We start from the raw sequence: 25,972 nt of genomic DNA on the forward strand, positions 1-25,972 counted from the left end.
GCTGTCCAGCGGCAGGGAGCGGCACCTGCTCTGTGCCCCATGCAAAGGGGAAGCACAGACGGCCGGATGCTGGCGGGGACGGGGCGGTGGGTGGGAGGGGGGATGACCAGTGCACCTTCATCTTCCCTTGCCTTCATCAAGGTTAAGCAAACTGCACTAACCATGGGAACTACAAAACAAATGGGAAGAGAAAGCACTAGGACTGGGTTCTCCTGAGCTGTGGTGCCCTTGGGCAGTCGCTGGGGGTCTGACGGTGCCGCGGGGCAGCCCCCGCCCACACGGGCCTCTTCCTATGCTCAGGCTCACAGACGAAGCCAGGTCACTGCTGGGCCTCAGGGAAGACCCTCCAGTACCAGGAAGAAAGTCTTGAGAACAGAGCCTCCCAGGCTCCAAGGGCTGGTTTAAAGGCTATCCAAGGGCCCTGGGATAGTTCCCGGTCCTCGTCTGACAGCAAGATGAGGAAAGGTGCGTCTGTTGCATGTCTTCCAAGATGCATGGGTGCCGCTGCCACCCACGTATTACTCCTCCCACAGGACCAAGACGTGCCACGAATGGTGGGCGCCACCATGATCACATCACTAAATCGCCAAAAACATAGTGACCTCCGTACTGCTTTCCGCATCTTACAGGTGAAAACGGGGCGCAGTGTCAAGGACCTGCTGAATGTGGCAGTGAATGGCAGAGCCAGGCTGACCCTTCCTGCAACACCAATCTTCTGACAATGGCATAAGTTTGCCTGGTGTTGAACTGGCTGGTCCTCAGTGCGGCTGGGGCCTCCCTCATGGGAAACCAACAGGAAAATCGGTTTGAGTTAGGGTGCAGAGCAGCCTTGGTTGTGGGGACCAGAATGCAGGACCCAGGATCCAAAATGACAAAAGCAAGTGAGATATACCAAAACCAGCGTGATCTGGTGTAAAAGGAAACTATGCCTGGCAAGGATGTCTGGGCTGAGGGACAGGGGAGCTTGATTCAACCATCAAACTCCAAGAGAGAGTGCACTCTGGCTGCTACAATCCAACGAACAGTTGAGCTGGCGTGTAGGAGCCCCCAGGCCCAGGGTACTACAGGGCTCTTGTGATCCAAAATCACAAGTGGGTAGCCGGGCTGGCAAACTGTGTTACAGACACTCGTCCCCGAAAAGGAGTTCCATACTCCGAGGCTGCTGGCAGGAGGGACTGGTCTGGCGGGTTCCAGAGCAGGGCCTGTGTGACAGCCTGGGGAAGGCCTGTTTTGGCCTATCCTGCAAAGCAGCTGACCAACTCCTCATTTTGAACTAAATTCTTAACTCTGGGCTGCACTCCACAGTTCACAAATACTTTTTACATGTGATCAAACGTAAGCCTTGTCTCAAGTCTATGAAGTTAGTACAGCGGCTCCCACTTCACAGATGTCTCACCTGAACAAGGTCACTCACCAATGGCAGTGAAGCGGCAGGACACTGACAACCTGGGGTTCCTGACTCTAGGCTATGGGAGGGCCCATGCGACGGGGGAGCTGGGTTCCGGTCCCTACCCCACCACTCCCCAGCTGCGTGGACATAGGAAGCTGCCTGGTCCCTCTGAGTTTTGACTTCCTTGCCTACAAGATGAACATGGCCTCCTGGGTGGTTGACAGGACTTGGTGAGATCACACAGGCGACCATGTGGCAGGAGAGGACACAGCCAAGCTGCCGTGTGCCCAGCCTGGCTACTGCTGCTATTCTCAGGAGAGCTGGAGCAAATGCCCCACCCCTGGCCGGTCCTGCCCCACACGCCGCTCACAACCCTCGCGGCCTCTGCAGCCGTGTGCTTCCTGACCTCACGCTCACTGCCCACGCAGCCCTCAGGGCCTTTGCTGGTCCCTAAGTGAAGGAAAAATGCCTTGGATCCAAAAGTGACTTCTTTAAAACTAAAAAACCAAACAAAATGCCTTCTTTTCTGCAGAGAAGAGGAACCTCCCTCCCGCTTCCGTACTCCATGCTTTGGAACTTTCAGCCAGTAGTGAAAGGCTAAGAAAAAGCCCTGAATATACAGCTGCCAACAGGGGGTGGAAGAGAGTTTGGACATTAAAGGTTTCTTAGCTGTCAACCAGAAGCCGCTAGGGACCCTGGAAGGGTGGGGGCCAACGGCAACTCAGACGGTTGCATTATACGCCTCAGATACTGATTTGGTCACTCTTGCTATAAACTTCCCACCTGCAGACACACACCTGATTCCAAATAAAATGTCAACAGCTTCATGGGACAGTGAGGGGGCTGTACCTGTACTGGCAGTTCAGCCCTGAGCAACAGAAGCAGGGCCCTGGGAAAGAAAAAAGCTCAAACAGATTCCTAATTCTCATTTCTTTGGTGACTTGACAAATATTTGCTGAGTGCTCGTTGCATGCCGGAACAGACATGATGTCTTATTGAAGGGACCCCACCCGTTCCCAGTGTCCGTGAGAATGTGCGGCCCCTAAGCCCCGCCTAAGCTGAGCTGGTCATCCTCTGGCCCTCATCCCTCTAAGGGCACTCACCACTGTCTCTGCCATGAGAAATAAAGCCAAAAAACACAAAGCTCCTGGTCCATCTACCGGACTATGACTGCTGCTTGGAAATTCACTAGGGTGTGTTCTATCGTTTACTTTCAAGAAAACTACCACGGGGCGCCTGAGTGGCTCAGTTGGTGAAGCGTCTGTTTTGGGCTCAGGTCATGATCTCAAGGTCCTGGGATCGAGCCCAGAGTCAGGCTCCCTGCTCAGCGGGGAGTCTGTCTGTCCTTCTCTTTCTACCCCTCCTCCCACTCACGCTCTCTCTTTCAAATAAAATCTTAAAAACAAAAAACAACAACAAAAAAGAAAACTGCCATGATTTTGCTTCCAGAGCAGAGCACTGGTGAGAAAAGCAGAGAAGAAAAAAGAGAAGAAAAATCCAAACATTCACAAGTTCAGCGGGTGCTGGGGAACAGGGACAGCCGCCTCGAGGTCATGGGCAGCTGTTGTCACTGATCCTGGAACCCAGCGCCGTGGCGGAGGATGCTGGAAGGACAGTCACGCCACACGTGTGCGTGCCTGCGAGTGAGTGTGTGTGTGTGTGTGTGGCACGTCTGCTCTGTGTGCACAGGCTGCCACTCCGCCCCAGACGGGGCTCACCTTGCTCTTGATCTGCTTGGCGGTGTCCGTGAGGAAGATGGAGGAGTTGGGGTCGCTGGCGCTCATCTTGGTCTGGGCGCCCTGCAGGGCGGGGAAGAAGGTGGAGTGCAGCAGGGCTGGTTTAGGGTAGCCGATCCTGGGGGCAACGTCTCTTGTCATCCTGAAGTAAGGATCCTGTGGGGGCAGAGGGGCCTCTGAGGACAGCTGGCAGAAACGGGCTGGCTGTCAGCCTGTGGACAATACCTCCGTGGCCTCCATGGGAAGCTCCCAGCTCCCAAGTAGCTTACAGGACCGGCCCCGGCCCAACACCTTTTAAAACCTCCATCCCCATCAAAGAGTGCAGCGCCCCAGACCAAACAACGCCTCGCTCTGCCTCCTGACCTGGTCAATGGCACAGGGGATGAGGCACTGGATGTCTGCCCGGTCTCGGAAGATCTGAGGGAATGAGTTGCTGAAGGAGGGGGCAGCCTGGATGGCAGGAAAGCTGATCTTCCCTGAAAGTGCAAACACAGTATTTTTACACACTACATTGACTCCTGTTCTGGCTAATTCACCCAGCAAAAGGGATGAGCACGAACAGGCGTTCTCCCCTTTAGAGAAGCGATCATCGCTCAAGAGACCCAGAAAGCGCAGAACAGTAGGGAAGAGAGACAATCTACAGTTCCAGTGTGTGTCTCTCTTCATGTTTTCTCAATTTCCCTCTGCGCTTCTGTTGTGATTGCATACTATCCAGTTTTTTCCTCACCTTTCCCCTCATTTGGGTAGTTGTTAAATACGTTGTCCTGTAAATGTGCCTGGGAGTGTTCAGCCAGGCTTTACCCACGGGCACATAAGTTGTTCCTCGCCTTTAATCATACAAATTACAATGACCTGGTACCTTAAACTGTTTTCAGATTTCAAGTGCTGTTGTTAACACCGCTACTGCTATTTGCTTAGACCTGCACAAGGGGTCCAAGGGCACTGACCTTCGTGTGACCTCTGACAAGCAGTGTTGGGCCAGCCCCCACCAGCTGTGCTACGTGGGCACACTCACGCTGCCACCACCACCAGCGCCCCATTCACGCACACAGCAGTGGTGGCCATTCCCTGCATGGGGATGCAGGCTGTGCTCGGGGCCTTCCCCAGGCTCGTCTACTGCTCACACCTCTACAAAAAAGTGCCACATGGCCTCCAGTTACAGACATGGACTTTGAGGCTCAGACTGTCGACATAGCTTGCCACAGCTAAGACACAGCAAGCAGCTGGCTGGGCCAGGACTCAAACCCGGGTGTCAGGCAGCACAGCGTGTGCGGCTAGTCGTAGGTCTACTGTCTCTTACTCGTCCAGTGCCGCCTTCCCTGAGACATTTTCCCATGAAATGCTGGCATTCCGACAAGAGAAACCCTCTCGAAAGCACAGGGTTATGCCCTGATTGTCAGGAATGCATCTGACCGAAACACCCAAGAAAAGGCTCTTGCTCACGTGAAAAGCCCCCCAGTGAGGCCTCTCCACGGCGGCGTTTCTGCTCTTGCTCCTGATGGTCCCTCAGCGCCAGGGCCTGGGCTGTGCCCCTCCCAGCAGGACAAGCTCTCCCATGTGGCACCCGCAGGCACACCCTGGGATGCTGTCCCGGGATAGCGGCTGCTCGGCCTGGAGCTGAGCCCCAGAAACAAAATAGGGGAGGGGAGCAGGAGACCCACAAGTCTCAGGGATCAATTCTTAGCTTCAGGAGCTGTGGGTCTAGGAGGAGAAGACTGATGCATCTGACAGGCATGGAAGTATATGGAAAGGGACGTGCGTTGTGCAGGGGACTGAGCCACGGAAGGACAAGGAGGGTAGGCAGGGTGGGCTCCTCAGGGCTCTGCTCAAGCTCTTACAGGGGAAAAGGCTCCTGGCCTCTACCAGAGACACCCACACTAGTTGGGACCCCACGAGCAGGCAGAGGAACTCTAATCAACCCCACCCTTCTCCTTCCTTCTAAACCTCTTAGTGGGGGACTGAGGAGTGACAGACGGTCTCCTGAAGTACAGCCCCAAGGCCCAGAAATAGGGCCGCAGGCATGGCACCAGCTCCTCCGGCTCCCGGGGAGACCTGCCCTTGGGCTCGCTGTGGGGAGGTGAGGGGCAAAGGCTGCCACTTGAGAGGCAGCTGGGCCCCGGGCAGCTGCCCGCGTTTCACCCCAGGCTGCAGGCCATGGCGAGCTCCTTACCAATGGAGTCACTGTCAGTGAAACCGAAAATGCCTTTTACTTGGTTGAAGGTAACGTGCTTCTGAATCTTCACCACGTTCTTGTAGAAGCCTGGGCTCATCCTGCAAAGACAATCGGAATCAAGCCCCGGGTTCAGAGGGCAGCCGCCCGCCAGAGCTGAAGCAGCAGACGGTGCAGCCCGAGCATGCAGCTGTGGGCTGAGGACACAGGCTGGGCAGGAAGGTGCCCAGAGGGCATCTCTAAGTGACGAGCTGCAGCAGGCCAAGCGGAGCTGCCAGGGAAGTGTGGGAACCAGTGTGAGAGCGACGCCAGATGATGGGCGGACGAGGTAAGAACGTAACAGGCTCAGACTCCATGGCTTGCACGGAGCATTTCAGCTCTGCCAGGGTCAGCGGTCAAGTGTGCTGCAGAGCTTTCGGTCTGGGAGCCCCGAGGGAGTGTTCCTGTGAGACAGACCCTGTTCTGTGTGGTGGGAGACTATCTGCAGAGAAACCAACGCGTCCAGCAGCCACGGCCCCGTCCACTTCGGCAGCTGTGCTGTCTGGGCAGGATGACCCCATGCTCAACAGAGCTGGCCCACAGTGGCTGGCTCAAGCAACCAGATACTCTCTCCTGGATGGTGAGGGATGCAGACAGGAGGCCTGGACCTGTAGCAGCCATTCTGCTTCCAGAGGGACCTAGGCTGAGGATGAAGCAAATACAGGGAGGGGGCAGAACCCGGAGGGACTTCTTATACGGCATCTCTAATATGCTCAGCAGCTCTACTCTCACCCCAGCAGGTGTCAAGCCCCACAGAGACAGAGAAAAACTGGAAGAGCTACTGTTTACTATGTGTTTACGTCATGTGGCAGGAGCTCTTAAGTGCTGGACGCGGGTTCACCCTGCTCAACTCCCCTTCGAAGTAGCAGCCTTGCCTCCAAAAGACCGAGGCTCTGAGAGATTAAGGGTCATGACCCGGTGAGCACAAGAGCTGGGATCCAAACCCAGGCTCGGCTGGCCACAACGCCTATGCTTTTCTCACCACATCTTGCAGCTTTTGAAAGAGTTTAAGACTTTTGTCCCTGGATGGAGAACTCCTGAATGTCCCTGGGCAGACGCGGGGGGTGGGGGTGGGGTGTCAGAAATACAGGGGCACTGGCTGCCTGGGTTGGGGGCAGCCATGAGGCAGGGAGGACTGTAAAGGCAAAGACCCCATACCAGGGTTTGGGCAGAGTTGAACCAAGTCCCACTCAGGAGCAGGAGAGGGGACCGAGAGCCACTTTCACGTAGCAGCTTGCTGAATTTCGGCCCCAGGGCACTGGTCAGGGGTAGGGGTCGGGGGACCATGTCACAGAGAGAGGACACACTGGGAACCTGGCAGCATGTGAAATGCTCCCAACACGGCTGCTCCCTGGAATGCTCAAGGAATACCTACTGCATGAAGGAGCGGGCTGAGCAAGCGGGCAGAGAGCAGGTAACTCAGGAGCCCATCACACAGGAAACGGTGGTCAGGAGGTGAACCCAGGCAGGCACGCTGACGAACCCCTCCGCTAGACTGCCTCTGACTAGTACGAAGCCCCCGACTTACAGGCTAAGGGAGGCTCAGAGAATGTAAGGACTTGCCCAAAGGAACCACACCAACCAGTAGCAGGGCTGGGTCTGGAACACCAGCTCTCAGATCCCTGGTGCAGTGGCTTTCCATCCCCCACGGCTCCTGGCAGGAAGGCCTCTTTGGGCCCACACACAGGGCCAGAAACGCGTGTGGGGATGGGGCGTCCGGAGCCAGCTTGCCTGCCCTGGGCTTCTTTCCCCGTGGGGCCCTCGCCGCTTCGCTCCCACCCAAAGAGAGGGTGGAGGCTGGCTTGGTTGTAGTTTCAGCTCCTGAAGACCAGGAAGGAGCTTTGTTAAATTAAAAATCTGAGTTTTTTGAGTTAAATTTCAAGGAAAAAAAAAAAAGTTCAACTGTTCAAACAAACAAACAAACAAACTCTTAAAGGGAATAAGACATTGGAAAACAGGACTTAACTTTTAAAACTCTCTCCTGAACTTAGGTTCAACCTAAAAGGTCTTTCTGAGAAGAGGTAGCACAGACCCTCTGATGTACAAGTCATCTGGGTTTTCATTTCTACTCTGAGTTCATGAAGAAAAAGGAAGTTCTGCCAAGCAAGGTTGAGGACACCAAGTGCAGAACGCAGAGAGACGGGCTGGGCAAGTGGCCTCGGACCCGAGTTCTCTCAGAATATGCCAAGTGCAGGGGTGTGTGTGTGCGGTGGCCTCTCCCGCGCCTACCACTGTCATCTTCGTGGATGCAGGAGGCATTTGTTTCTGCTCCACCAGCACCTCTGGTCAGCGAGGCAGCGACCCTGCTTGGCTCACTGCTGGGTTCTCAGGGCCTAGGAGGGCACCGGACACAGAGAGCGCTCAGTGACTATTTGTTTTACTGACCCAGCGGAGCACGGCCACCCCTCACCCCATACCAGATGTGGCCAAGGTGGAGCGTGGTGTGCTGGGGGGCACATGTGAATCGGACCATGGGAGAGACGGCTCCCAGGAAGAGGTGATGCTTGCCCGTGTGTTTGGAGACCACGTAGGGCTCCTCCGCACTGGGAGAGGTGAGGTCAGGAAAGGGGGGGATCTCTGGGCAGAGAAGAGGGGGGCTATGGAACTGCAGAGTGTTCCATCTCGCTGAGGTGGCAGTGACACTGGAGAGGAACACCGGCCTAATCACTGAAGGGCCTGTCACGGAAAGTGAGTGCTTCATCCTGATGATGACAGAGGGGGAGCGGCACGGGGTGGAGAGTGGCAAGACCATCTGTGCTTCACGGAGAGTGCTGGCTGGTGGGGGACTGAGACCACGAGGGGCTACCGTGGGAGGCAAGAGGAAGCACCACAGGACGTGGTGACTGGGCAGCTGCCAGCTCCGCCTGGCCCTGGAAAGAGCAGCAGGGCCCAGAGTATGGCTCTGCACGCGAGCAGGAGAATCAGGTCTTCTTAAGGAATGAGGGGAGAGATGTAAAATAAAGCACCATGCAAATTATAATGATGACGACTCCTAAGGTCTCACGTAACCCTATTTCATCGACCAGGCTTGCTGCGACTCATGACCATTAAACAGAGTTGCCAGGACTTGAAACCAGGTCTGTGTCCTTCCTTCAAAGACCATGTCTCCTCAAGGACACCACAATGTCTCTATGCCCACAGAGAAGTGATTTTAAAAACCTCACAGATAAAATTAAAAAGTTATGAATTCATTTACTAGTTGGCAAAAAGGCCAGACTTCTTATCAAGGCAACTATTTCTGTGGATATGAAGCCACCACCTGGATGCAATCCTATAAAGGGGACATTCTGGGGAAATGGTAATAAGCTCCTCCGCACTCAGTTGAACACAGTCCATCCTGTGCCTTCGACGAGCCCTCCGTGACAGGGGCCACACCCCTTACGTTCCTGGGGACCGCCAGAGCCTTGGGGGGAGCACTGCATCTCAGGTGCTCAGGAAGTACTTGCTGAGCAGAACAACATATTCTTACTGGGACACGTGACAGAGTCTTATTTTTCTAACACAGTTCTTGGTAGTCATTTGGGATGAAGACAACCTCAGAAGTTTCAATTTGGGGACAGAAGTTTCAATTTGGGGACACCTGGGTGGCTCAGTTGGTGAAGCGTTTGCTTTTCGTTCTGGTTGGGATCCCAGGTATGAGGGGACTGGTGCCGTTGTGGCTTCTGATCCCAGATCAAGTCCCGCACTGGGCTCCTTGTTCAGCGGCAGCCTGCTTCTCCCTCTGCCTGCTGCTCCCCCTGCTTACGCTTGCTCTCTAGTACTCTATGACAAATAAATGAAGTCTTTAAAAAAAAAAAAAAGCTCCAATACAAGGATTTTCTGAATGCAATATTTCAGCTATGGAGTGGCCGATTTAAAGAACTGGACTGTGAGGGGACTGTGTGCCAGCCAGTCTTTTCTCTGTGAGGAAAAAGGTACTCCAAGAAAGAGAAAGACCCTAACCCAGCAAACTGACTCTCCCTGGAGAGAAACTACAATTCCGTCTCAAGCTGGGGCTGGAAACCTCAGCTGGTGAAAGAGACCAAGAAACCACATCCCGACGTGTCGGAAAGGAAGGAAAACGTTCCCCAGATCTTAAGGCCATGCAGCCGCACGCTCCTTACCCCATGTAGTCGAGGTCGGAGAAGATGAAAGTCTTGTTGATGTCAAAGCCGCAGGCAATGATGTCCTTGGCGTTCTCCACGGCATAGCCGTAGGCCTGGTCCAGGGTCAGGTCTTTCCACAGGTACTTCTCATCATCCGTCATCTGGATGACCAAGGGCACGTTAAACACATCCTGCAGCCACCTGCGAGACACACGGGAAGAAGGCTGTCATCTCACTTCCCTGTTCCGCACCTGAACACACAGCTCCTACTGAGAATGTGTCAAAACTTTCTTGTCTATCCAGTCACACAATCTTAAGCCATGGAGCTGGACACTCAGCAGCGCAGAAAGCCCTGTGTTCTGCTCCGTGAGAGCTGAGGGACGCGATTTTGCAGCCTGGTGATAGTTTTAGGAGGTACGTGTTATCACTCCCCTCCTGGAGACGTAGAAAAGGTGGCTCAGGGAAGTGACTGCTACGGTCACAGGGACAGGGACAGGAGGAGACAGACAGGCTGACTCCAAAGCCGTGCTTCCTCCATCACACCACGCTTTCTAACGTGACACTGGAAACAGAGGGAACCGAAGCCACAACGGCACCAGTCCCCTCATACCTTGTTTAACAAACACAAACTAGGACTGTCCTGTCATTCTGACATGGTTGATAACTAACATTCCTAATTCACTAATAAAAGGGAAAAAAGACATACAATACTTACTTTGTGAAAATAAATGGGATGAGGTGACCTACATGCATTGCTTCGGAAGAGGGGCCCCTGCCCGTATACAGATAAAATGGCTTCTTGTTTTCATAAGCATCAAGAATTTGGTTCACATCTCTAAAGGAAAAAGGAGAAAAGGAAATGGTGTGAAACACTGAGAGAAACACTAAAGCACTAATGCTCACTTGGAGAAGACAGAGAAAACACAACACAACGATTAGAGTTTGTTACCCATGGTGCGCATGTTAGGAAAATGACAGAAACGTCTACCAACATGATTTCTTTCTCCTGTAATTGTTTTAAAGTAAAAGACATGCAGGTCTGGAATGAAAGAGGGATACGGTTGGGCAGCCAATGGAAGCCGTTCAGAAACTTCAAATACCAACATCCACACACCATCTACTTTACACCTGTTCCTGGGAATGACACCAAGCCAAAACTACACAATCCTTGGTCAGAACCTCTAGCCTGGAGACTCTGGAGATCCAGACCGGGGAGACTGCAGGGTTCCACACAGTCCTGACTCAGGGACAGGAGTTAGAAAGAACTCCTCGGAGTGTGGAGGGGAAGTCCCTAGCTGGAAATCTCATTTGGGCTTCCTCCGCCAGGCTGGGACCAAGTGTCTTCAGCCGGGCGGCATTCTGGACTCATCCACCTGCCCCCGGGACTACGGTCCACAGACGATGACATGAAGGGTTCTCCTTCCTGGCTATGCGTCAGAATCACCTGGTCGCATTACCTCTACCTGGGTCCCACCTTCAGAAATTCTGATTCAGTGGGTTTGGGTGATGTCTGGGCATCTGTTATTTTTAAAAAGCTCCCTCAGTGATCACAATGTTTGCCAGGGTGTGAAACCACTACTCGAGGGTGTAAATGTTGTTTCTTGACAAAGTGTCCCCAAATAAAAGAGGACCTTTTTCAGGGGTCCGAGTAGCAGACCCCACATGAGTATTCTAAAAAGTGACTCCTCCTCATACCCCACATCAAGGGTTAACAGTGCTCCTCTCTGGGCTCATGGAATTATGGGAATTGTTTCTTTGTGTTGAGATTTCATTTTTTTATTTTATTTTTTTAATTTTTTTCCTATAGGGACCAATAATACACTGCTTCTGAAATAAGGAAAGAATTAAACTTAATTTTGGAAGAAAGAGTCCTTCTTTGGTTCTCACAATTAACCAAATCAAACTTTTATGGGTTTATAGGAGAGAAAAAAAATGCAGCTGTCCCCTGAGCTGTTCTTCAAGTCTCTGAGAGCCTTCGCCCACGTGCTGCCCTGGGGGCAAGGCCCTCTCCAGCGGTGCAGATGATGGACTCAGGCAAGCACTCCGAGCTCAGCTTTGTGAGAATGGCTTCCGGCAGGTGAGGGAGCCTAGTCAAAACCCACAGTTTGCAGCTCGCCAGCTAATTCCCTACTTTACAGATGATAAAATTAGACAGAGGGGCATCCTCAAATCTGAGAATGGCCAAAAGCTACAAGTCCTATGACGCCCTAAGCCAAGCGCCTATAGGGTTACTATACTGAAGTAAATAAAGTAAGGTGCATGGGCAAGAACAACTGTAGTGCTGAGATTAAAAAAAATTTTTTTTTAAAGATCTTATTTGAGAGAGAGAGAGAGAGAGAGAGAGTGAGAGGAGCAGGGGGAGGCGCATAGGGAGAGGGAGAAACAGACTCCCATCATGACCCGAGCCGAAGGCAGATGCTTAACTGACTGAGTCACCCAGGCGCCCCAAGACAAAAAGTTTTTGTTTTTTTTTTTTTTTTAAGATTTTATTTATTTATTCGACAGAGATAGAGACAGCCAGGGAGAGAGCGAACACAAGCAGGGGGAGTGGGAGAGGAAGAAGCAGGCTCATAGCGGAGGAGCCATATGGGGCTCGATCCCATAACGCCGGGATCACGCCCTGAGCTGAAGGCAGACGCTTAACCGCTGTGCCACCCAGGCGCCCCTCAAGATAAAAAGTTTTGATTTAAGATCAACAAAATTGGTAAACCTTGAGCTAAAGTGACCAAGAGGGGAAAAAAAAAAGTGAAGACTCTACCAAAGTCAGGAATGAAAAAAGGGACATTACTACTGATTTTACAGGAATAAAAAGGATTACAAAGGAATAATAGGAACAAGCGTATGCCCACAACCCTGATGAAAAAGACCAATTATTGGAGAGAAACAACTAGCAAACCGACTCCGAAAGAAAGAGAAAATCTGAACGGATCTATAACAAAGAAACTGAAGTAGCAATCAAAAAATGATCCACAAAGGAAAGCCTGGGACCAGATGGCTTCATGATGAATTTTATCAAATATTAAAAAACAATTAACAGGGGTGCCGGGTGGTGCAGTTGGTTAAACATCTGACTTGATTTCGGCTCAAGTCATGATCTCGGGGTCCTGGGGTTGGGCCCTGTGTCAGGCTCAGCGGGGAATCTGTTTGTTCCTCTCCCTCTGCTCCTTCCCCCCCCCCACCGCTTATGCTCTCTCCATCTCTAAAATGAATGGATAAATCCTTAAAAAAAAAAAATTAACAACAATCCTTCATAAATCCTCCCAAAAAAATTGAAGAGGAATTACTTGCAAACTTATTCCGAGGCCAGGATATCCTGACACCCCAAGCAAAGACATCAACAGAAAACTACAGACCCTTATGAATACAGACAAAAACATCCTCAGCAACTCACACACCAAATCCAGCAACAAGTAAAAAGGATGATACACCATGATCAAGTGGGATTTGTCCCAGGCATGCAAAGTAGGTTCAACATACAAAAATGCATCAATGTGATACACTATATTACACAGAAGACAAAATCACATGATTATCTCAACGGATGCAGAAAAAGAGTTTGACAAAATCCAACACCTTAGTCGTTAAGCGTCTGCCTTCAGCTCAAGTCATGATCCCAGCATTCTGGGATCAAGCCCCACATTGGGCTCCCTGCTCAGCGGGAAGCCTGCTTCTCCCTCTCCCACTCCCCTTGCTTGTGTTCCCTCTCTCGCCAAATTAAAAAAAAAAAAAAAAAAAAGGAATAAGACAAGGATACCTGCTGTTACCACTCCTATTCAACACTGTATTAGAAGTTCCAGCCAGGGCAATTAGGCAAGAAAAAAGAAATCCAAATTGGAATGGAAGGAGTCAAATTATCTTCATTCTTAGGAGACATGATTCTACACACAGAAAATTCTAGAGAACCCTCAAAAAAAGAAAAAAAACCTATTAGGGCTAATAAATGAAGTAAAGCTGCAGGATTTAAGATCAATAGACAAAAATCAGTTGTATTTCTATAGAGAAGTGAGATAATTGTGATTTATAGTAAGAAATATATATTTGGTTTTTGTCACAGAGCTCCTAAAGTCCATGTAATTTCCTAAGTGATAAGAGGCATAAATGTGACATTCATATAACAAAGCCCCTTTCAACCACACCTGAGTTTATGTTAATAAGGTGACTTTTAGAAAGTCCCTAGGTAACTTAAGGATGGGGATTGGTTGCCAGGGGAACCAACCCTCATTAGAGGTTGGTACTTATCAGCCCCTTTCCCCACAAAAGGGGCTGCAGATTGAGCTTAATCACTAATGATTACACCTATGTAATGAAGCCCCCCGTTCAACACCAAAAGGATGTGGTCTGGAGAGCTTCTGGTCGGTGAACATGTGCACGTGTGGGGAGAGGAGTGCATGTGGAGAGGGCGTGGAACTTCCAAACCTTCCTAAAGACCTTGTTTTCTGCATGTCTTCCATCTGCCTGTTCCTGAGTTATGTCCTTTCATAATAAACCAGTAATCCTGTAAGTAAGTGGTTTTCCTGAGTTATGTGAGCCACTTTAGCAAATTAATCAAACCCCAGGAGGGGATTTTGGGAACCTCTGATTTATAGCTGGTCAGTCAGAAGCACAGGTGACAACCTGGACTTGTGATCGGCATCTAAGTAGGCTGGGGGGCACTCTTTATGGACTGACCCCTTAACTCATGGGACCCAACGTTATGCCCATAATCTAACAAAAGAAGTACGAGACTTAGAAACTGAACACTACAAAACACCACTGGAAAGAAACTATGGCCCTGAGTGGAAAGACATTCTATGTGCATGGATTGGAAGATTTAACATTTTAAGATGCAACACTCCCTAAACTCATCTATGGATTCAGTGCAATCCCTATCAAAATCCCAGCAGTCCTCTTTTTTTTTTTTTCCCAGAAATTAGCAAGCTAATCCTAAAATAACTCAGGAAGGCAAGGGACCCAGACAGGCAAAATAATCTTGAAAAGAAGAATAAAGCTGGAGAACTCACACTTTCCAATGTCAAAACTTAGTACAAAACCACAGTAATCAAGACTATTTAGTAAGTTTAAATAACCCTTAAATGTATGGTCAACTGATTTTCAACAAGGGTGCCAAGAAAATTCAATTAGGGGCAAAGCAGTCTTCAGAAAATGGTGTTGGGACGAGATATCCACATGCAAAAACATGAAGTTGGACCCTACTTCACACCATATAAAAAATTAACTCAAAATGAATCAGAGACCTAAATGTAAGAGCCAAAATCATAAAACTCTTGGAAGAAAACACAGATGCAAATTTTCATAATCTTAGGATTAGGCAATAATTTTTAGATAAGACACTAAAAGCAAAAGAAACCAAAGAAAAAAATGGATTTCATAAAAATCAGAAAGTTTTGTGTTTCAAAGGACACTGTCAATAAAGTAAAAAGACGATCTGTATTATAGAAGCAAGCATTTGCAAGCTGTGTATCTGGTAAGAAACTAGCATCCAGAATAAAGAACTATTGTAACAATAATATAAAGACAAACAACTTAATTAAAAAGCAGGCAAAGGATCAGAATAGATATGCTCCACCAAAGAATATAAAAAATAGGCAGGTGGACCCTTGAGTGGCTCAGCTGGTTAAGCGTCTGACTCTTGGTTTCAGCTCAGATCATGATCTCAGGGTCCTGGGATAGAGCCCTGCATGGGGCTCTGTGCTCAACAGGGAGGCCGCTTGAGATTCTCTCTCCCCCTCTCTCTTTCCCTCTGCCCCTCCTCCTGCTTCTCTCTTTTTCAAATAATAAATCTTAAAAAAAAAAAAGAAAAAAGAAAAAAGGTGGGGGCAGCAGTTGGGGGGGAAATATATAAAAATAGCCAATGAGCACATGAAAAGATGTTCAATGTCCTGAGTTATTAGGGAAATATAAATCAAAACACAATGAATAACCACTTCATACCTATTAGAACAGCTATAAAAAAACACAAAGTAGGAAACAGTAAGTGTTGGTGAGGGTGTGACCTGGGACCTTTCTCTATGCATTGTTGGTGGGGAAGCAAAATGACAGCCACCGTGGACAGCAGCTTGGCAGTTCCTCAGAAAATCCTAGAGCTACCTTACGATGCAGCAATTCTGTTCTCACCAAGAGAAATGGAAACACATGTCCACACAGAAACTTGTACACAAATGCTCAGAGCAGCACTACTGAGAACCAAAAAGTGAAAATAACCCAAATGCCCAGCAAATGGTAAGTGGATAAACAAAAAATGGGGTGTATCTATTCTGTGGAACACTATTCAGGTATAAAAGGGAGGGAAGAATGAACACATGCCACCACACGGTGGAACCTTGAAAACACAATGGTTGCCAGTGGTGTGTGAGGACTGGGGTATGGGGGAGTGACTGTTCATGGGGATTGGGTTTCTTCCTGGAGTGGTGAGAATGTTCTGGAATTAGACAGTGGTAGTGATGGCTGTACAATCTTATGAATATACTAAGGACCACTTTACATTTGTGAATTGTATACTTTAAAAATGTGAATTAAGTCTTAATAAAAATAAAAAGCTTTGATCATATTCTGTTCAGAAGGAGGGCTGAGCAGGGTTTGGAGTTTTCTGCACAGGACATTTGAAGTGCTCTGGCAGGCTGCCAAGTTCTGTCCTGTGTGTGCTCTCCTGTAACCGTGCAGAGCAAGCAGAACAGAACCACCCTCCCACGGACAATAAAATGGGCTAAAATGTGGGTTGGGTATAGCAAGAACACTTTTGGAACCTGCCTATTTTCTGATTGTTATCTGCACGGAATTTATAGTCTAGGGTAGGGACAGTCTCTTCCAGGTACACTCTGTTAGTTTCTCTTTTGATAGGATTTATGAGTGGGCCAGTACAATAGCAGGAAGAGGGCACGGGATTTCAGGAAGCCACTGCTTATCGCGTGGGAAATGTTCAACTTGGACATATTAATCTCTTTCGTCTTTATGATATTTTATGATTTATAGAGCATAATCTGGCATGAATCTCATCTGCTGTGTATGTGACCTCTACTTTGTGAAGTGAACTGTTCATAAATGAATATAGTAAGGGTCTGAGGGTGAAGGCACAGGGCATGAACCCACAGCCAGTTATGGACAGAAGGTGGACCCCAATCTTCAGACAGTTGGCTACCACTGTCCCCATAGGAGCAGGCAGCTTGAGGGAAGAGCCTCTAAATCATGTCTGGAATTCAAAGGAGAGGAGAGCAGGAAGCCCGACCTGTGTGAGAAGAAGATGCCCCTGCGCAGGAAGCGGTGTGGTTTCTGCCCCGTGGCTCGCTCTATCCGGTTTACCAGCTCCTTGTCGATCTTACTGCTTCCAAACCGAACTGGAAAAAAGAAAAATTGGGACAAAGGAGATATGGCCATCTCAGGTGGTGTGAGGTATGGTGATCGGGTATTACTGAAGGGGAAAAACTAGTGTATTGTATACAATCTTAAAGTACCCAGACTCTTTAGGCCTTCTGCTCCCAGTCCCTTCTCTCAACTCAATGTCAAATGTCTTTCATGGTAATAAGGACAGCTGAGATCACAACCAGCAAAGAGGCAACAAATTATAGAATAAAATGCTGTTCTGTCTGGGACTGGATTTTGACAGAAAACATATCTAGAATTCAGTCTGGCTAGCAACTTTTCACATCTCCCCCCCACCCCAGTTGCTTATTAAAGTATAATTTGTGGACACTGACACCATAATTTTACTATTCTTTAATTGTTGCATTGAATTAACATGTCTTCAAACGAGTTTTCCCTCATTGATGGTCTATACTTAAATTATGGAAAATGGCTTTTGACTTTGATAAAAACATCTCAGTAATGCCTCTTCACTGGTGATTACCACTGATCCCAGAGTAAGGACTTCTGTAAGCAGGAAGCCCCGCAAGGAGGGGCTTGCCAGTGGCCACCTGTCCCGTGAGGAATCCCCCTTCTTAAGATGACTTCCAGCTTTTTAGCTCCACAGTCAGTATCACTGGAAGAGAGACTTAGGTAATCCATTCCTGACTTTAACCATTAAGTGAGAGGTGATTTAAATGACTGCAAAGACGCCATTCTAATAGACCTTTCCTCAAGTTCTGAATCCTCAAAAAAAGGAAAAAGCTTCTACTAAGCTGTCTACTATAGACTGTTATTTTGAAGTAAGTTTCACACTGTGATTCAAGTTAAAAAGAATCCTTTGGGAATGTACTGCATGACCAAAAGATTTTAGGATCTAGTTTTTCCTTGGCATTGAAGCTTGACTGGGTTTATAATTCAAAATAAAAAAACACCAATGGGATCAACTCAAGGGAATCACTTGTGTCAATTGGGGCTTCTCCCAGGACATACCAATGAGCTTGTCATAGTCAATGCCCTTGGCACTGCTCGTCTGTACTGTCCACGGGTCCACAAAATCCTCCTCAGCTTCTGCGGCGTCCATGCCACTATCACCCCCAGGTGCCAGGTTCCCTGGAGGGCAGTCGGCCTTGTAGTCCTCCCCCACGGTGGCTTTGTAGCTCATTTTCAATGATAACAACATCTTTACTGCAGAATCAATTTCATCCTGGACAAAGGAAATGAGGATGAAGGCTAAAAATACCACCGTAGCTAATGTTTTGCTAAACGTGACTGCTGTGAAGTGGTAGGCACAGTGCTAAATGCCCTCACACTCATTCCCTCCTTAGCCTCACCGCACCCCTCGGAGGCAGGCAGCACTGTCACTGTGCTGTTCCAGCTGAAGACTCTGAGACTCAGAGAGGCAAAGGAGCTTGCCCATGGACACACAGCAAGTCATGGGCCTGAATGTCTTTTATTTTTGTGCTGTTCTAGTGCTATGGATTACTACCACAAACACTGTGGGACAAATGGACAAGATACACACTGTTATTTATGACACAGTAAATATGCTAAAGGTTTCTCAAACACCACTGATGCCAGAGAACATGTATGACAAGCTCCCCGGACTGAGTATAAGGAATTCTACGTCGGACCTTGTTTTGACATTCTACACAGTTGAGATGAGTATTTGTGGAAGCCTAAATAATGCCACTGAGGACAGTAACAGCAACTCTAGACATCAGGGAAGCAGATAAAGGAAAGGAAAAACACAGGCTTTCAAGTCCTAAATTAAGGAGGGATGTCGTGGGAAATAGTTGTATTACTGTATTTTGGAGTCTCATCAAGCTGTCCAAAGTGTTTGCATGCTAAGTGTTTAAAAATAAGCATGAGAAAAACAAATGTAAAAATATATCCTTGGGTACCCTAGAAATCTGGTAGAGACCTCCTGCTCCAGAAGCCCACACGAGCCACCCATGAAGGCTGGTCTCTGGAAGAGCAGGCCCAATTAGGCAGATTAGTCATGCTATGCCCCAAAGCTCTGCTCCTGTATCTGGCCTTGCTGGATTAGATCACAAAGAATACACACAGGCCAATTTGCTTGCCAAAGGAAGTACAAACATTCCCATTTAGAGTGTATACATCGTGTTCTATGAAGCGGGCTTCCTAAGTGGAGAGACACATCACCAACCTCCGTTCGGAGGGAACGGCTGTGTCAGATGCAGCCCCGGAGCCACAGAGAACTGTCACCGCGGGGCGCTTCTGCAGACGTGGATTTCTGTTTCCAACTCTGAAACTACCTGGAATTCATTATTACAATGTATTAGAATTATGGGCTCAGGGGTGCCTGGGTGGCACAGAGGTTGGGCGGCTGCCTTCGGCTCAGGGTGTGATCCCGGCGTTGTGGGATCGAGCCCCACATCGGGCTCCTCTGCTATGAGCCTGCTTCTTCCTCTCCCACTCCCCCTGCTTGTGTTCCCTCTCTCGCTGGCTGTCTCTATCTCTGTCGAATAAATAAATAAAATCTTTAAAAAAAAAAAAGAATTGTGGGCTCAGTAACTCCGTGGATATACCTCCCATAAGAGATAGGGTATTTGCCCAGGAGGGATAGGTAAGTATGTTTTACTCATTTCTGCAGTGCCTGAACTCAGTGCAACAAATGTTTAGCAAGCAGGATTTATTGAATTATCCATGCGAAGAATGAGCCTGCTTTGAAGTACACTTTAGTCAATACCCTCTTATCACTGGCTATGTTGACATTTCATACTCTATCCGCTCTAACTCTGCTTACAACTAGGAGGCTCTTTGGAAGTCACACATTTAACCAGTGTCCCTGCTCGAAAACTGTCTGTAGTCTAGAGTGCGATTTAAATGGACAGACAAGCTTGCCTTGTCTATCTTCTTGTTCCCAATCTAACATGGACCAGAACACTCAAACAGGATTTAGAAGCTGATGTTATGGTGGAGGAAAAAATAAAACAAAACAAAGACTATGTACAATCTGAGTTTATCTAAAGTTCCAACACAGGGAGAACAATCTATGGTGGAGGCCTAGGGTGGAGGGTAGAGGCAGTGACTGAAGGGGCCTGAGGATGGCTTCCAGATGCTCCTGTCTTGTTTCTGGATCTGGACGCTGGTTACACAGTTGTGGTCATTTTGTGAAAATTCAGTATGCTGATTATGAGCTCGATACCTTTCTGAATAAATGGTGCAGTTCAATGTAAAAAGTTTACTGTGGGTGCCTACGTAGCTCAGTTAAGCATCTGCCTTCAGCTCAGGTCATGATCCCAGTGTCGCGGGACTGAGTCCTGCATCGGGATCCCTGCTCAGCGGGGAGTCTGCTTCTCCTTCTACCCCTCCCCCACCCCACCGCTTGTGATCTCCCTCTCTCACACACTCTCTCAAATAAAATCTTAAAAAGTTTATGTAAAGTAAAAGAACAAGAAAAAAGGCTTTGCTCTCTGTCTTAACCTCTGTGAACCAGTGTCATCTCCTGAGTCCTGCCCAAACTGCTCATGCCCCTGGCCAGTCTCCCCCTAGATTCTGACCTATCCCCCCAGGAGACACCCTGCTTTTTAGCGAGCTGTTACCGAAAGCAGGGAGTCTTATTCCCTCAGTAGACAGAGCAGAAAAGTACGCTGAGGACCACAGCCGAAACACATGGCAGAGATAGGTGGAGAAAGAGCCCACGGTGCCTTCACTGTATCAGAGTTCCCAAAGTGGCTCGAGTACTTTGCATAAAGTGAATTTCTAAAATATCAGGTGCTTCTGTTTTAACACATTCCAGGGTCAAATTTACTTCTGAATTTTCATCATGTAACTCTGACTTCATCATGCAACCTCTGCTCTCTCTTGTTGAGAGTCAGCTGATTGCATAAGTCAAAGAACACACTTGGAAGAGTAATTCTAAACTGTGTTAAGAAGTACTGCTTGTTTGGGGCGCCTGGGTGGCACAGCGGTTAAGCGTCTGCCTTCGGCTCAGGGCGTGATCCCGGCGTTATGGGTTCGAGCCCCACATCAGGCTCTTCTGCTATGAGCCTGCTTCTTCCTCTCCCCCTCCCCCTGCTTGTGTTCCCTCTCTCACTGGCTGTTTCTATCTCTGTCAAATAAATAAATAAAATCTTTTAAAAAAAAAAAAAACAAAAAAAAAGAAGTACTGCTTGTTTAATAATGAACATAACTGGAGATCACAAAGAACTGCTAACTAAAAACACTTGCTAAGTGTTACTCGAACTTAATGTTATATCAACACTGATACCACTGTCAAGTTTCCCAAAAATGGGTTTAAAGAGCAAATGATTAACATTTGGGTCCTTTATTTATTTTAGATTTTTTTTTTTAAAGATTTTATTTATTTATTCCACAGAGATAGAGACAGCCAGCAAGAGAGGGAACACAAGCAGGGGGAGTGGGAGAGGAAGAAGCAGGCTCATAGCGGAGGAGCCTGATGTGGGGCTCGATCCCAGAACGCCGGGATCACGCCCTGAGCCGAAGGCAGACGCTTAACCACTGTGCCACCCAGGCGCCCCTATTTATTTCAGATTTTTAAAAAACAACTTAGTCTCATCCACTGAGTCCTATCTGGTGTATAAACTTCTTCCTGTGATTAACTAACTCCTTTTTTGGGATATCACTTTCTTTCAGTACTATTTATTTCTTTTAATGTGGAATGGAGTGTTTGGGGTCCAAAGAGTCAAGGTAAACTGCCAGGATGGGTGGGAGATGGTTGACCCCCATCTGGGGAGGACCTGGGGCGGGGGGTTCTGAAAAGAGACAACAGGGGTTGAAAGTGATGGATGAGGAAGTGATGGAGATGAAGGAGCTGAGTGACCTAAGAGTGGAGGCATTGCAGAACGCAAGGCAGTGCTCATGTGCATTAAAAATGCAGACGGCACGGATTACACTTCTGAAACGTCCTGCAACAACAGCAGAGAGACCTTTCAGAAAGGCACAACCTCAAGAGGACGCCGGCAACAAGATTTCGGAAGCTGTAGTAGAGTTGCGGGATGACTGGCCATGGACCGAACAGAACAAACGGGAGGATGTCGTGCAAACACTGGAATTACGCTGCTAGGGAGTCCTGGGACTGGGGCATCCATGGAAGTGAAGGTGAATGTGGGCTATGAAACAGGAGCACAGGTGGAAATTCCGTTTAAGAAGCAGCTGCTTGGCTCTCCACCCCTGTGCTGCGCTCCCCTCCCCAGCCAGAGGTCCTGTGCTGGGGAGGTCAGGTTACAAGTTTCTAGACTGGGGGAGCTCTGCACAGCAGGGGTGGGGGCAATGCACTGGGAGCAGGGAAGGTCAGGGATGGCCACGCAACCCAGTTCCTCTGTCCCACAGAGAACATCAGAAAAACTAGCATCAAGATCTCAGACATAAAAGAATACTTATTGTACCTAGGAAACGAGAATGGAGTACAATGAGGAAAGGAACATTCAGAAAGCAAATGAGCTCATGGAAGTTAAAAATAACAGGATAAATGAAAAGCAACTAGAGGGTTAGAAGTGGAGGAAGGGGCACCTGGTGAGGAGCTTACTTATATTAAAAAAAAAAAAAAAAAGGCAACATAAGTTGAGGAAATATACCTGAAAGAACAACAATAAGAAAACAAAATGGAAAGCACAAGTCAAAAAATAAAAGCAGAGGACAAGTTTCTGGGGGGAAAAAAAATCCATAAACAGAGAAAACAGGAGAGAAGAAATCAGAAACAACAGAATTTCTCAGAATACGGCTTGCAAGTTTCTAGTTAGAAAAGATGTACTCATCCCAAGAAATTTCAGAACACTGGAACAAAGAGATCTTCGAGCAAATTTCCAGAGACAAAACAAGGGAACGGCCTCTGGCTTCTCCACAGCAACCCAGGGACCTAGGTGAAGACAGACCACTGGCTTCCGAATTCCGTGAAAAAAATCACTTCCCTCCTAGAATTCCATACCCACCCTTGCTTATCAATCAAATATTACATAAAGATACTTTCAGACATGCAAGATCCCCCTAAATTATTTATTTGGCATGAATTTTTTCAGAGACCATTGGAGGATTTGCTCTGTCAAGAGAGTAAACAAAGGAGGAGTGAGACAGGATTAGGAAACAGAGATCCAACAGGGAGGCGAGGGGAGGGCCTAGGGTGGACAGTGTGGACGGTGAGAGTACGCAGTCTGAGCAGATGGAGGTCCTGGGAGAGACCTTTTGGAGATGAGCTGAAGACTGGTTGATGTGAGTGCCTCGGGAGGACATTCACCTAACTGGAGGGGGCCTGGAGAGCTACTACCATTAGTACAAGAAAACACAGAGCCGACAGCAATTAAGACAGGTATCAACTTCAGGGCAGGAAAGGAAAAACACTCATATTCTACTCAACGGGTCAGCTCTCAGTAGCATTTATGCAGTCAGAAGAGCGTCAAAGCTGACACTGTGTCATGCACGGGACACCAGAGGGATGGAAGTGTTGACAGAAGTGTTAACTCATCTTCCACACTTAAAGCCCCAAACTTGAATATCAACAAGGAGCAATATAAAAGTGTGATTGTGAGAGAGAATCAGCTGAAAGGACTGAAATGTTCATTTCTGGGAACAGGCAGGGTGGATGACTGCTGGATTTCAATGGCTTTTCTTTAGACCACATGCATCAATGAAGGAGAAAATGAATTTATAGTTATAGCCAAAATACCTCAGTTATTGAGGGAACAGAGTCTTGAGAACAGTTTGTTCTGGGTAACATGACCTCAGACTTGGCCCAGATGCACGTGTAGAGAACCCAACAAAATCACATACCTTCGATGCCTTTCCAGCTTTGAGGGACCGCACGAGTTCCCCCTGTGCTGCTATGTTGTTGAACAGTTCCAGCGGGGAGGCACACCCCTGCTCACCGTTGGGCATGTCTGCCATCTCCTGGACCTAGGTTTACAGCTGGCTAGGAGGTTGGAAGATTTGCTCCGTGGTCCAGACAAAACTGTAGGGAAGAAGGGGGAGAAGGGAGTGGGAAGGGAGGGAGGGATTGATTGATTAACAAGCCGTTGCAGCTGTTTTACTTTTCCTGCATCTACCTAGTCCTTTGTCTTTCCAAAAAGGTTGGAGAGGAGTTAAAATAAAGGGCACGGATAAAATAACATTAATAAAAGTATAAGCAGAAATTTGGGGCCATGAAAAAGGAGAAGAGAGGACGAACAGATGCCAGTCATGAGGACTGAAGGAACTGCTAGGACTCACTGGGGGAAGGAGCCCTCCGACTAAGACCAAGTGTGCCTCAGCCAGTTCCCAGCACCCAGGGGAGACTCATGTTTGTGTATGGAGCAAGTACCAAAGTGCTTTAACAAATTTAAGTTCACCAGTGCTAAAAACATTTGGCAGACTGCAATTTACTCTTTATCTTAATTGTACTGGGGATGAGTCCCATGCCCTTGTAGCCATAGCCAACAGGTCACTGAGCAAATGGCTCCTTCTGCTGGCCAGCTGGTCTGTTCTCAGATTAAGCAAGGTCTGGGGTTGAGGACAAGGCCTTATCTAAGATGAGGGTAAGGCCTTATTTGTTCTGGGATCCAAATGAGGAAAAGGATATACAGCCTGTCCATTCTACATGCTGCCTTACTTCATTGCAGCCCTCTGAAAAAGGTGTACCTGCACCTTTTATCATTCGTTACTTTTAACCTTGAAGAAGGTGGGACACAGGGCAGGCCACATGATGCTGCCTTGGAGCACAGACTGGCCACAATCAGTTCCCTCTTGGGTCAGTTACTTCCCCTTTCTGAATGTCAGCGCACAATCAGGATCCTTTTCAGCTACCTCAAGGGCTGCTATGAGCAGAAATGAGGAAAAACTAGAAGGAAGCATTCCATAAACTGTAAAGCAAGATATAAATCCATTATGAGTATTATTTGTTAGGACTCCAGGGCTTGGTCGAACCCCAGCTCCGTTTACAACTTGCCGCTAGGCCCTGAACGAGGAGAGGACAATGACAATGGGCTGGGCCAGGGCAGCCAACCTCCAGCACCTCCACACCTGCTGTATTCCTTAACACCTTAACATCCATTCACTGAAGCCTCACAGCAACCCTGGGAGAGAGATCTGTTGTCTCCATTTCACAGATGAGCAAACTGAGGCACGGAGAGGTTACAGAACTTCCTCAAGATAACACAAGTGGAAGGGATGGGATACAAACTCAGGCAGCTACAGCTCACCCTCTCCAACACTGTCCTACACGTTACTTAACTGTGAGGAGTCTCAGCCTCTCAAGTGTGAAGTGGGACCGACGGTAACACCACCTGCGGGACTGCTGTGGGGATGGAGAGTCATGGCGCAAGTAAATAACCAGTCCATGATGGCACTGGTCCCACTGGTAGTTTGTTTTTACTATTTTGTTAAATGTTTAAGAAGGATGTAAATTTTACCTAGGTTAATCTTCATATAAATCAATGACAGCATAATACTGAAACCAGGATGAGACAGTAACCAGTTTCTTTTCCCTCCTTGCTGAGAATCACCTCAATTCCCAGAAAAGGGAAGCTGGGTGAAATAAATACTTCAGATAACAAAGCTCACAGTTTAGGGAGGCCTGCAAGAAGGAATGCGGAAGAACCTCTGACTAGCACTGGAGAGGAAAAACACCCAGACCCTATCAAATTATAATCAAAGGGATGAAAATTACTTCTAGCCACAAATGATCAAACATCACGTCCAGTTCTTTTACGCATGATCCCAAATTTGTCTAACCTTCAAAGTTGGATGGCTTGGTATACGCTCTGTGCTAGCAGATGAGATGACGTCTCAGGGAAGTCAGGACAGCCCCCTGAGGTTCCACTGCCAGCGTAGCTAAGCCAGGATCTGACCCCAAAGCCCTCCTAAACCATGTGTTCTCTCAGCATTCCAGCTGCTCCCCCTGCCCGGGATGTGATACTCTCCCCTATCCGCCTGCAGACTGCAGGTTATTTTACTAATTCAGACCTCAGCTCTTCTCTGCAGCCCTTCCTGATTCCTGCACCTCTGTGGTCAAGCTGATTGATTGGTCGGTGATCCCCAACATTCTGTTAGTAACCTGATGACGGCACTCACACAGCATTTAGTTATTCATGTCTTTTCCACCAGACAGTGAAAGCAAGCCCTGGGTTTTACTTTTTCATATGCCTCTAATGCCTGATACACAGCAATTTATCAACAAACATGTACTGAATTCATCAATCTCATAAGTCACCCAGTTCAATGTTCCCCCTCAAGTTTATATCCTCTCATGTTATCTTTGCAA

At 48.2% G+C, this 25,972-nt stretch overlaps 1 protein-coding gene across 3 annotated transcripts in view; it reads right to left on the bottom strand.

The window, feature by feature from the left end:
- Window positions 1-25,972, bottom strand: part of WARS1 (tryptophanyl-tRNA synthetase 1) — a 32,560-nt gene that overhangs the window by 3,059 nt on the left and 3,529 nt on the right. For all 3 annotated transcript variants that reach the window (XM_034642950.1, XM_019797770.2, XM_002917463.4), the window contains exons 2-9: window positions 23,509-23,686; window positions 17,749-17,962; window positions 16,643-16,751; window positions 10,136-10,255; window positions 9,439-9,621; window positions 5,297-5,397; window positions 3,490-3,602; window positions 3,109-3,282 (exon numbers count right to left, since the gene is read on the bottom strand). In XM_034642950.1, coding sequence (XP_034498841.1) covers window positions 3,109-3,282; window positions 3,490-3,602; window positions 5,297-5,397; window positions 9,439-9,621; window positions 10,136-10,255; window positions 16,643-16,751; window positions 17,749-17,962; window positions 23,509-23,622 — 1,128 coding nt within the window. In that variant the 5' untranslated portion in view covers window positions 23,623-23,686. The remainder of the gene's footprint in view (window positions 1-3,108; window positions 3,283-3,489; window positions 3,603-5,296; window positions 5,398-9,438; window positions 9,622-10,135; window positions 10,256-16,642; window positions 16,752-17,748; window positions 17,963-23,508; window positions 23,687-25,972) is intronic.

The sequence above is a fragment of the Ailuropoda melanoleuca genome, chromosome 14, assembly GCF_002007445.2.
Source record: "Ailuropoda melanoleuca isolate Jingjing chromosome 14, ASM200744v2, whole genome shotgun sequence".
NCBI lineage: Eukaryota > Metazoa > Chordata > Mammalia > Carnivora > Ursidae > Ailuropoda > Ailuropoda melanoleuca.